Below are 13,551 nucleotides of genomic sequence, written 5' to 3' on the forward strand. Positions count from 1 at the left end.
AGGCGATGAATTATGCAGCACGGCGTCCAGGGTGGCGACTCTGTATTTAAAAACAGACTTCTAATGCATCACACCCAGAGAACAGAAACTACTGCTGCTTCATAAATACTACAAACGCTGTGTGTTCCCTGCTTCCTTTTAGGAAGTTAATTAACTCGACTGCATGGCGCTGACATATGACTGTCCTGTGAGACAACGCGCCCAAATTGTCAAAATCCATCATGCTGTATTGGAGAGGTTTTGGTAAAAGCAAACTGTGACAAAACATCATTTATAACATGCTTTGAAACGCAGGTTCAATTTACTCCCAAAGCTACACATTTGTGCCTGCAACTGAAATTTATAATTTCCTTTGGTGGGAGTGTTCTCTCGGCTTGCCTAAGCACAAATGTGGAAAAATGTTCAGTCAAACCGGCTGAAAATTGAGTTTTTCTTATCATATTATATCTAGTATTTGGGCACATGAGACTACTGTCATACTCCATTTGATTTGAGGAAAAAACAGTAGCCCCAAGTGCCCAAATACTAGATATAGAATGATAAGAAAATGGCTGTGTCTCAGAAACTACAAGGAGCGCAAACAAGTATTTGGTATCTATGAACTCATAACAAGTTGAATATTAAAGATATGTACACATATGCAGTGTAAAATACATTTTTCATATGGAAAACATTCAATAAACACAATGTTAGCATTTACCCTCAATATTAATAAAAGTGTGATTTTCCATGTGATCTGAAAATGTCAAAGTTGCACTGTTAAAGAGTTTCAAGACTTCCAAGACCTTTGACCAATCAGAACAAATGTGTAATTTCTCCTTATCATACTAATTATAGTATTTTGGCTAGGGTTGTCAAAGTTAACGCAATAATAACCAGTTAACGCAAATTTGTTTTAATGCCACAAATTTCTTTAACGCATTAACACAACTTGTGATTTTTAGGTTGTAGCAGGCTCAGTTTTAACACTAGAGTGAAGATACTGGTATCATATGAAACTATAAAACCTAAGGAATCCATTAGTACAAACCATGTCATACTAGTTTGTCACAAAGGAGGCTAAATGAGTAATTTAATGATAATAACAACTCAATTTTGACAAGTAAAAACTGGCACGGCCATTTTCAAAGGGGTCCCTTGACCTCTGACCTCAAGATATGTGAATGAAAACGGGTTCTATGGGTACCCACGAGTCTCCCCTTTACAGACATGCCCACTTAATGATAATCACATGCAGTTTGGGGCAAGTCATAGTGATTAATCGTGATTAAATATTTTAATCGATCAACAGCTCTAATTTGGGCACACGGGACTACTGTTATAGTCCATTATATTTTAGGAAAAAACAGCCGTCCCATTTGCCCAAATACTAGATATATCTATATACTGTATACTGCATATAGATGACCAATCGGAGCAAATGTTGTGGTCTTTTTTACTTATCATGATAAATAAATTCTTCGGGCACAAATGCACCACTTCACTTTTGCATCGTGTTCAATTTTCCATCATGCTCCGGTAACATTTATCATGAAACCAATATTACACAAAGACAAAGGAGCTATCATATCTCAAAAATAGTTTGCCTACAGACATCAATTTATGTAAATGCAAGAGGCCATCAAATATGCAGGCTTTCCATGTAGGTGGGAGTTTCCCAATTGAATAAGAAGGTCAGATGTTCTGCACTGGACCAACATTAATGATGATAATATATTCAGAGGGATACTCTGAGTATTTTCTGCACAAACAATTGGAAAACAACGCCGCAGATAACAGTCTACTATAGTGACAATTACCCACAATTCAATCACTGTCTCAGAGCTCATGCATGCACGGATAAATGCAGTTGAATGCAGTCAGGCGTGCTGGTATGTACTGTAGGTATACCATCAGGGAGGGATGAACTAGAGCAGCAAATCGTTTAGATCTCTCTCATTGTGCCAGTAGGTGGCACTGTGAAGACACTTATTATGTATGATCAACCCTCCCCAGGAATACTTACCTCACTCTGTACACATTAAGAGTCCTAATTAGGTGTAATTTGTTCTGCACGCTTGATATTAGCATTACATGCTCTGTGTATTTTTAGTCAGTCTGTTAGGACATATTTTGCCTGATATGCCAGACCCCTATATGTGTTTTGTTTTTTTAAATGCAGATAAACATTGGTGTTATATCAGTGGCGGCTGGTGGACATTTTTCTAGGTAGGGCTGTGTCACATCCAATCAATTTAAGCAAACATTCAGGTATGATTTAATGCAAAAAAGTGAAGGTATCAAAAACACAATACTACTTTTCAGTTAAATAATCAACAATTATTTTATTTCAACAGGAGCAGTAAAGAATGCTTAGAAAAACACAACAGTATAGCATGTACTCAGTGGTGGAAAGTAACTAAGTACATTTACTCAAGTACTTGTACTTTACTTGAGTATTTCCATGTTCTGATATGCTCTACTTCTACTCCACTACATCTCAGAGGGAAATAATGTTCTTTTTACTCCACTACATTGATTTAATAACTTTAGTTACTTTAAAGATTCAGATTATTAAAGGTCCCATATCATGCTCATCTTCAGGTTCAACCTTGTATTTTGTGTTTCTACCAGAACATGTTTTCATGCTTTAATGTTCAGAAAACACTTTATTTTCCTGATACTGTCTGTCTGAATATACCTGTAGTCACCCTCCTGTCTGAAACGCTCCGTTTCAGTGCATTTCAACAGAATGACAACGGAATTGCGTTGCTAGGAAACAGCTTGGGTCCATGTTTACTTCCTGTCAGCTGATGTCATTCACATACACTGCAACAGGAAATAAACTGGGACACATTTAATATGTTTATGTTTAAAACTGTCAAGCGGTCTAAATATTGTATATTTGTGACATCACAAATGGACAGAAATCCAACGGTTTGTTTTAAAACGCACAATTTCTGAATACTGGCTGTGTATATGAAAGACGTGAAAATTTCACTTTTACAATATGGGACCCATATGCGCGCTTGCGTGTGGCCTGCTTGCCTTCACTAGCACACTGCGCGCATTCTCGCGTTCTCGCTCCACCTCTAGATGTGAACGCGCGCTCACTACACACTGCAGAAGAGTTAGTTTAGCTCTGAGAATATCTAGTGAATGTACAGTGGACGTTTGTGCAGAAATAACTGCTGCTGCTCCTCTAGACCAACAGAGGTTTCCAGTGTCTTGTGAAGTGACGGAGCTCCTCAGCGAGAAACGTTATTGTCTCCGACCGGGTGCCGGTGTCTCCCCTGTTCCCTCCGACCGCGGTCGGGAGGAAAAGCCAACACTAAGATCAGCATTGATTCGTGGAGAGACCTTCGTCTGGTCAGCTAACATTACTGACAAGCAGCTGAAATATAGAGTGATATTGTGGTTTTAGCTGACGTGTGTCGCCTCACTGTTTTGAACGATGCTCGTTCATGTCTATTTAGAGCAGGCAAGCGCTGAATTTCGTTGACTTAACGGCCACAGGTGTCGCTGTTAACAAGCAATTCTGAAAGTTACAAATAGTCCCTTTAAACCTGCTTTATAATATAAAAGATGTGAAAATTTCACTTTTTACAAAATGGGTCCTTTAATACAAAATATAATCAACGAATAAATTATGTATTATTATAGATTAAACTATATATATTTAGACAGGGACTAAAACGAGAATAAGTTACAGTGAACATTATGGATTTACATTGGTGTTTTTTTTTTTTTTTTTTTTCAATTTAGTACCACAACACACCGGATGATGGAGCCAGCCACAAAACGCGCGTCTCCAAAACGCGTCCGCCGCTGCTGCTGCTGCTGCTGCTGCGCGTAAAAAGGGGCGTTCCGCAGCTTGGCAACATCTCTCTCTTTGGCGCTGCCAGGTGTGTTCAAACCTGTAGCAGACAAACCACTCGCAGATGTTTCTCTGCTCAGTCACCTCTGAGCTGGATCTCAACCGCGTAATAAACCGACCGACCGGTGATCGCTGCCTGCCGCCGCTCCGTCTATCCGCATCCTGCGCCCACAGACAGGTATGAGGGGTATTTCTCGTTGACGCACTGCATTTCAGCGACAGAAACGCCGCCGAGTGAGTGAAATACTCTGTGTTTACATTTTGTTTGGACGGATTTGGTTCCAGAGTAAGGACGGAGAGTGTGAAACCCCGTTTTATTCCTCTTTTTTAACCAACCTCGCACCGCTGTCAAACTCCGGTTTTTACGCACAAGGAGCGTTTTGGAATTTTACTGTCACCCGGGCAACTGAATTACTGTAACCCGGGCAACTGTGAATTACTGTAACCCGGGCAACTGTGCGGGCACCGGACGATGAAGACACTCCTCAGCGGCGGATACACGGGGTGAAAAACCAGCCTCCTAAATGTCAGAAAGATGAGATCCACAGCAGCAGGGCGGGAGAATACCAACTCAGGAGGGTTTGTTAGGCCGCGTCACTCCGCGTCCGTTTGAGCGAAACACCGAGTCGACTGTAAGCAGCTCTATCGTCAGTTGTTCCGGGAGTGAACCATGTCCAGGACGCTGAAGAAGAAGAAACACTGGTCGGGTAAAGTGGTGGAGTGCGCGGTGTCGTGGGGTAACCTGGGGGACTTCGGCTCCGTGGTGGAGGTGCTCGGTGGAGCCGAGCTGGGACAGTTCCCCCACCTGGGTCAGATGAAGCTGGACGTGCTGGTGTGTCACGTCGGAAAGCTGCCCTACTACGGGGACGTGTTGCTGGAGGTGAACGGCACGCCCGTCAGTGGACTTACAAACCGAGACACCCTGGCTGTCATACGACACTTTAGGGAGCCCATTCGCTTGAAGACGGTGAAACCAGGTGCGTCTCCATCATGTCATGCTTTGCTTTCTGTTTCCCATCACCACCACTGCTGCTGCTGCTGTTGTTCCCTGAGCTCTGTTTTGTAAGATGAGCGTTTTAGATATGTAGCATCCACCAAACACAACAACCCTCATGAGTTTTTCTTATCATACTATATCTAGTATTTGGGCACATGAGATTACTGACATATGACTGTCCTGTGAGACAACACGCCCAAATTGTCAAAATCCATCATGCTGTATTGGAGAGGTTTTGGTAAAAGCAAACTGTGCATCATTTATAACATGCTTTGAAACGCAGGTTTAATTTAATTTACTCCCAAAGCTACACATTTGTGCCTGCTACTGAAATTTATAATTTCCTTTGGTGGGAGTGTTCTCTGGAAATGTGGAGACATTTTTGGTCAACCGGCTGAAAATGGAGTTTTTCTTATCATGCTATATCTAGTATTTGGGCACATGGGACTACTGTCGTACACTCCATTATATTTGAGGAAAAAACAGTCGTTCCATGTGCCCAAATATTAGATATATCTATATACTGTATACTGCAAATAGGTGACCAATCGGAACAAATGTTGTGGCCTTTTGATCTGCTGCTGTTGTTCCCTGAGCTCTGTTTTGTAAGTTGAGCGTTTTAGATATGTGGCATCCACCAAATACAACAACCCCCATGATCACACACACCCAGTAATGTAGAGAAACATGGCACCTTTAGCCACATCTCAGCCAAACATCCTCAAATCAACATTCATCCTTACAGACTTCCTCCTCATATAACTTGCAATATGTTTTTTTTTTTTTTCAATGGGTAACACAGTTGACAGAGATTTCTCGGACACGCACAAAGTGGATGATTTAATGTACATGAATGAGCCAAATAGCTTTTACAACATCTTTCTCATATTTTAATGATTATTTTGAGCAAATAATTATGAAAATTATATACAAAAACATGTATTTTAATGTTAATCTGAAGAGCAAAACCTGACATTTAGCAAATCGGACATAACAAAAATAATAAGAATTTAATTTTAACAGCACAAAAACAGCAAATTCCAGTATAAAATATGCATTTTCTGCAAAATAAATCATGTGACTTGTTGACTTTTTTGTATTAAATGAAAGAGAAATGTGCCCTGATATAAAATTGACCATTGCTTGAAGTGAATATTTAGTTAAATTGATAAATACAGCCCATGGACATGACATGTACCCCTAATTATAGAATCACTCTTATATGTCTCCCTGTGATATATGGATGTATACATGTCAGCTAAAGTTAGATAAACCATTGCAAAAAAAGGTGAATAAAGGGAGTTTAACTGTGTCTATATACCCACCAAGGATATCCCAGACTTCTACTGTAAACCTCCCACTGTCCCATATCATCTAATGGGCCAATTCTCTCACCACTTTCTCAGGGAGCTCGAATAGTGATAATGGTAATAATGGCATGTAGCCCAGTTGGAGCCTTCTAGGCTAAGTGCACTTATACATGCATAGAAATAAGGCCTAATTACACCCTCCATTATTCAGTCTGCTCTGTAGCTGCCCATTGGCCACAGAAGAAGCAAGAGAAGAGTGGTCGGTTGTACCCCCCGTTGTACCCCGCATCCAGCTCTCCGAGGATGCTGGCTGCCACATCCAAACACTGTGATAATGAGGTCTAATGGCTGTGATGGCTCGGTGATGCTGTCCTGTACTGGTTCGGACCCAACTTGAGGGTTTTAATGGCTCTGGAGGTGCAGTTGTGTGTGTGTGTTAACCGGTGAGGGTGAGATGCAGCCTCACTGTGCTTGTATGCCGGAGCTGGACACAAGAACTGAGACCGTTCAAAAGGTTACAGCAGCAGCTGAGTCCCAAGACTTCAGGGCCAGGATCCCCTGAAGATCAGCTGGATGTGTGCACATGCCCACTTATGGTGCGTGTAGTCATTCCTGGGAGTTTTTTCCTGCGTTTTTTTTAAATGAATATTTTATTGATTTTGATATCTTTTTATAAGCAAACAAGAGACGAAAGGAGGAACGTTTGCCTGGAGTCCTGTGCCTATTAGTGTGCAACACATGAAGGTGTGTGTGTGTGTGTGTGTGTGTGTGTGTATTTTGTGGCTCCCCAGAGCTCCTAACACCACGCTCTCTGCCCCACTAACCAAGGATGATTAATAAAGGGCATGGCGGAGCGAGAGAGGCACAAAGAAACAGAGGGAGAGAGAGAGGCATGGGGAGAAAATCGGCTCCCGGCTTAAATCCCACTCTTTTTTCCTCTTTAAAGCTCACAGGGAAGTAATAGGTGGCGAAGATGGTGAAATTCCTCATCACATAGTCCTTCACTGTCACTCTTACCTGTCTGGCTTAGGCATCCATATTCAGTTTCAGTCATATGTGATGTTACAAGCAGCATGGATCAGCTCTACAATGTTCTGTTTGCCTCACAGATCCCCCCTGGCGTCAGCATACAGATGGGGTTGTTATATTGTATGATTACATATTGTGCATTTGTGCATGTGTGTATGTGTGTGTGTGTGTGTGTGTGTGTGTATATACATTCCTGTGCGGTAGCCTCATGTTTAATTCACGCCTCTTGCATAATTGAGTCGGCGAGTGGGCTTTCTCTACGCTGATGGAGGCGGTGGGCCTAGAGAGGATCAGCTGTTAACCAGGAAGCCACGGGAATCTGCGATGACACGACGGCGGCGGTCGGCCCGGCAGCGACGGACCAGGCTCTCTGGGTCTACCAGATGTTCCCCCCCACCCCCCTCATGTTCTACCCAAGATCCTCTTGGGCCGCGGTTGAAAAGTCCTTTTTGCTTAGGAAGGTTCCTATAATGGAGTGAAATGACCCGTAAGTATCTCAGTAGCAGCCATGATGAGAGCTGTTCGAATACTCTAAATACTGAGGAAAGGAGCTTCAATGCCTCCTTTCTTATCTCCTTTAGCATAGGATACACTGGACCATCCTCTACCAAAGGAAAGGAGATAGTAACATCCCACAATTCCTTGCGGTCGCAACTTTTAAAGCGACGCACCATTTGGCCGTTCATGAAAACAAACGATTTGCATATCTCGTTTGATATTTTCATACAGTCATATTCTAATAGGATTCATGTTGATAGATATGAGTGGACAGTGACAACCATTTAGTTTCACTTTATTTTCAATTTATTTATTTTGAACAAGTAACAAATAAGTAAAAAACAAAACAAGAATAACAACTATAATGAACAGTAAACATATAGCAAACAAATAATCAGCATAAATAAATATTACGTCCGAAAAGGAGGAAGAGGAAATATACATTTAATGGTTCTACTCCTTCACCATAACTTAAAAAATAACTCAATATTTATCATTATCAACTTTTGTGGTAGCCTATATGTTATTCCTTTTTTATTTCAATTCCAACCGTGGTAATGAAGTGATATTTCTCAACGGTTGTCCATGTTGGGTAAGATAATCCTTTATTACATGTTGATGTAAAGTGCAGAAGGATCTGCCGTGGTAAAACTACAATGTTCCGAAGATGGACTACAAAAGGCGCCTTTCACACATCGCAGGTCAAGCAGCCTGTCACTGAAGGAGCTATTTAAGAAGGCAGGGGGAAGAAGTGGTGCCTTTTGTAGTCCATCTTCGGAACATTGTAGTTTCACCACGGCAGATCCGTGTCACTAAAATCCGCCGCCGTCGCATCATAACTACGGAGTCAGTGCAGTCTCTGAACACCGTGGTTGAATTCTCCTTCTGAATTCTCCTTCACATCTTTCCTTGACCTCATGACGTTTTCCATCGAGGTCAAGGAAAAGACATTAGGACGTAATTTTTTTACTTTTTGACCGCAGCCTTCGTGTGCATTCCGTGCTGCTCCTGCTGGGAGGAGCAAGGAGGAAGGGAAGAGCAGAGATGCAAAAGCCGAAGTGGAGATTTGAGGCATAGACAGGATGCAAGTCTCTATGGAGGCTATTATCCATCTCAGCCATTGATCGAAAAAAGGAGTGCGAGCTGAAAGAGTTGCGCGCAGCACTTCACTTACTTTTCTGCTGCTTCTGCCGCATCATATATTCTCCAGGGACTGCCAAGAGGCTCCTCTCACATGCATACATCCTTGTACATACCTTTTTACTGTTCGAAATGAAGGTGTTCACACCAAGCCTACGCCAAGACATCACAATGTAGCATGAGGTGAATTTCTCTGCTATCTTTGATTAAGCTGGGAGATGCCTCTATTAAAAGCTCCGTAGCTCGGTGGGTACAGGAATCTATTTCTGCCGGTACCCCCAGCTAAGTGTCGGAAAAAGATGCGTGATGAAAAGGTTCATGAATGCCATCCCAGAATCCCTTTTTTTCCGCCGCATGGTTATTTTCTGCTGTGCCTCCTATACATCTTCAATCGCTGTGCAATCAAAACATACATACAACCTGTAGATATTTATATGCAGCTGAATGGATGATGAACCTGGCAGCGAATGAATACTTTCTCAGTGCTGCACACAGTGGAGCAAGCTTTCATTATTAGCTGTGAAAATGTATGAAACACATGTATACAAACCCTCTTTTGTTACAATTTATGCACCCTGCTATTACAGCTCTTTGTGTCTCAGCCAGACAGTTGGAATTGGTTTAATGATAATTAATAAAGTCATGAAATATGACCGTAGTCACCAGATTGCAGGTAAATAAAATGGTATTTAATTGAAATACTCGGAACACCTTCGAGGTGTTGGAATAACCGCATTTATTATTGGGAGATGATGATAAGTTTCTCTTTATTGATTTTAATTGTTGATAATTGTTGGTTAGATAATGAGAACACATTAAGACTGCATAATGGTGTAATTGATTTGTTCCTGTAAGCTGCTGAGTTCCAGAGGCAGATTTAACCCATTTGTGGCCAAAGACTATATTTAATATGATTGCCAGAAAAATGCCATTCACATTTGTTCTGATTGGTCAAAAGTCTTGAAATTTGGTATGGATATATTTTGGGCAAATATCTAACAGAACAACTTTGAAATGTTTAAATCACATGAAAAATCACACTTTTATTAATAGTCAAAGTCAGGATCTTTGGAAAATGAGGAAAAAACGCAAGTATTGTGTTGATTAAATGTTTTCCATATAAGATATTTTTCTACAATGCATATGTGTGCATATTAGGGCTGTCAAAGTTAATGCACTAATAACGTGTCAACACAAATTCCTTGTAACGCCACTAATTTCTTTAACGCATTAACGCAACTTGCGATTTTTAGGTTGTAGCAGGCTCAGTTTAAAAGCTAGAGTGAAGATACTGGCATCATATGAAACTAAAACCTAAGGAATCCATTGGTATCAATCATGTCATACTAGCTTGCTTACCAATAGACAGAGGCTAAATAACCTTCCAAACTTACGCTAAGTTTTGGCGGGGAAAAACTGGCCATTTTCAAAAGGGTCCCTTGACCTCTGACCTCAAGATATGTGAATGAAAATGGGTTCTATGGGTACCCACGAGTCTCCCCTTTACAGACATGCCCACTTTATGATAATCACATGCAGTTTGGGGCAAGTCATAGTCAAGTCAGCACACTGACACACTGACAACTGTTGTTGCCTGTTGGGCTGCAGTTTGCCTTGTTATGATTTGAGCATATTTTTTATGCTAAATGCAGTACCTGCGAGGGTTTCTGGGCAATATTTGTCATTGTTTTGTGTTGTTAATTGATTTCCAATAATAAATATATACATACATTTGCTTAAAGCAGCATATTTGCCCACTCCCATGTTGATAAGATTATTAAATCCTTGAAAAATCTTCCTTTTTAAGGTACATTTTGAACAGATAAAAGAATGTGTGATTAATTTGCGATCCATCGTGATTAACTATGGACAATCATGCGATTAATCATGATTAAATATTTGAATCGATTGACAGCCCAGTGCATATCTTTGAAATTCAACTTGTTATGAGTTCATAGATACCAAATACTTCATTGTGCTTCATGTAGTTCCTGAGATACAGCCATTTTCGTATCGTACTATATCTAGTATTTGGGCACATACCAGATATAGTATGATAAGAAGAATTTGATTTTCAGCCAAACAGGTTTGACCAATTTTGAAAATGTCTTCACATGTGCTCAGAGAACAATTCCACTTCCAAAATTAAAAATTTCAGTCGCGGGCACAAATGGTTACCTTTTAAATGTTGAAGTTGATTGCATACAGTAACTGAGTTTGTACAAAGCAGCGGTGGATTCTGCAACTGATAACAATTTGTTCCTCTAGATTATGTTTTGAGTTGCCTGCTTTCTACTCATACACATCATCATATTTTCTATTACCTGCTGATCATGCCAATAGAGAAGAATACAGAGTGACATGAGCCCCTAAGCTCCTGTATCAAACGGCAATAGTGTGTGTGGGTTAATCACATTAATGCACCTCTCATATCAGGAAGTGCCTCTCAATGGAATCATCCTCTCGACAGGCGATGCTTTGTCACCGCAAAGAGATTTGTAGTCAGCTGCACAGAAAAATGGGGAATGAGAGAGAGAGTGAGTGAGAGTGGGAATACGGCGGCCCAGAGAGCCCGGTCAAATAACTAGAGACATCTGTTCTTTCGCCTCAGAGATGTTTCTGACAATCAGCTGAACGGAGCAGGAGAGCCATCACGTACGCCGCTCCTTTGGCACGGAACTCATTACGAAGTAATTTGAGGCTGAATGATTTTTTTTTTTTTCACAGTGATTATGAGTGTTTTTCATGCAGATTCAATAAGACGTCGGTCATGTTTTGTTTTGCTAAGATCTATTTAGGCTTGGGCACCGATCCTGCTGCTCTGCTATCGGATTATTGACTGTTTGGTGCTTATGTAGCCACTTCGTTGTGATTTTAATTGCAATGTTGCCCAGTATGCATGTTACTGTATGTTGTCTACAACTGTCTTCACGATGCTTTCGTTTCTAAGCCAACTCATTGGTGCCAACTGGCAAGATAAAGGCTGAATGAAGAAACAGACACATATAGATTAAATTATTACTGTACACACAATAAACTGTAGGTGGTATTGAATTCTCGTTTGCCTCATTAATAATTTACAATGTAGGTATCACAGAGTATAAAACAGAAACCTGGCAAACCTCTACTCGACACCTATGTGAAATATAAGCAGAATATTGCATCAGGTGCTCCTGCTGCTGCAGTTATTGAAGCTCCACAGCTCTGCTGTGCCCCTACTGTATATTTCAAGAGCTTAAAGGACCATACTGATGTTTTTGCATGTTTCAGCCCATTAACTACAAATCTATATATTACTGCTGAACATTTTGTAAAGCACGCCATATAGTGTTTTACATTGCTCAATGTGTTTTTCCTACCTCCCAGGCGTCTTCTGTTCTTCAGTTCATTTCACTACAATAATGAAAATCAGCCAGCAGAAACCTTCGCTTAGGTAGATACCACGTCTGCTTTTATTGTTGTTATATTTATCATTGTGTGGCAATAAAGCATAGGTTTTCCACTCATTGTGCACTTTCGCACAATGACAACGTAACTTTGACAGAAATAAAAGCAGACATGATGTTTAATGTGATAGATTAGTTAACTCAAGCAAGTTTTAGGCTTCTGCGAGTTTATTTTTATACTGAACAGCTACCTGGAAACAAAAAAGGCTGGGAATATAGAAATAGAATAAGAGTAGAATGGATATTGAACTGTTTGGACATTTGACTAGCTCAAAAGAAAATGGCGATTGTTGCTAGTTGTCATGGTGACAAAACACGTCTGTGGGGCCGTAAAGTGTGTCACATATTGTTGCTCCGATGCTAAGCTGGCAGCGGAGGTAGTCACAGAGCCAAATCGATGTCTGTTAAGGCCAATTCATTTTACTTAGAGATAGCTGGCAAGGCGGGACTACACACACACACACACACACTAGAGACCAACGCTGTTGTATTACATGTCATGCTGACAGTGAGCCCGCGACTTGTTTTTTATGGAAGTTTATACAGAAGTAAAACGGTTGCAATGGCAACGGTACACATAAAAATGTCGCTCTGACCATCATGCTACATTGCTTTGTTTTGAGTGGGAAGGCCAGTTCTATTCATATTCTATTTCTATGGTTGGGATGGGAACTACCACCTTAAAATTTACTCCAAGCAGGTTGCTGGTGATTTGACATTCGTGATACTTAACCCTTACTGGTGTTTGAGATGAGAAACACAGCTCTTGATCACCAGGCCAACCTGTTTTGTTAACGCCACTAATGTCACTGGCATGTCACCTCGCCCATCAGCCAGCGTGGGTTTGTTTGTGCTGCACAGGGACACTTTTGCATGACTGTCAAACTGTAAATGCAGGACGATTGCCTGCCACAGCACCAGAGCATGACAATTAGCAGAAGTGTCCTTTCCTTTGCTGATATTCTCAGCCTTTTAACCTCGCCTCATTAATGTCTTTCTAATTTCATAGCCGTCTCTCTCCACGCTCGCTCCCCTGTTCACTTTGAATCAGAAAGACATAGTGCTAAGAGGATGATTTAGATCTTGTGATGACTATGATGCATTTTGATTACATATTTATTGTGCAGACAAGTGCGAGGCCCTTAAACAAAACCAATTGAAAACATCTTTGTCATGATAAGCCTTCAAACGCCCTCAAAACCTGGGTCACACACTTTCTTGAAATACTTGTATTAAACCTGCAGTAGGCAGTTTATTTTTGGCATCTTTGCTCAA

General features: G+C 40.9%; 1 protein-coding gene across 3 annotated transcripts in view; it reads left to right on the forward strand.

The window, feature by feature from the left end:
- The first annotated feature begins 3,651 nt into the window (after positions 1-3,651).
- Positions 3,652-13,551, forward strand: part of LOC119490789 (membrane-associated guanylate kinase, WW and PDZ domain-containing protein 3) — a 169,055-nt gene continuing 159,155 nt past the window's right edge. For 2 of the 3 annotated variants that reach the window (XM_037774274.1, XM_037774284.1), the window contains exon 1: positions 3,653-4,833. In XM_037774274.1, coding sequence (XP_037630202.1) covers positions 4,527-4,833 — 307 coding nt within the window. In that variant the 5' untranslated portion in view covers positions 3,653-4,526. Of the gene's footprint in view, positions 4,834-13,551 lie in introns of all 3 variants that reach the window. The other variant, XM_037774264.1, reaches the window with a different exon arrangement.

This window comes from Sebastes umbrosus, chromosome 1, assembly GCF_015220745.1.
Source record: "Sebastes umbrosus isolate fSebUmb1 chromosome 1, fSebUmb1.pri, whole genome shotgun sequence".
NCBI lineage: Eukaryota > Metazoa > Chordata > Actinopteri > Perciformes > Sebastidae > Sebastes > Sebastes umbrosus.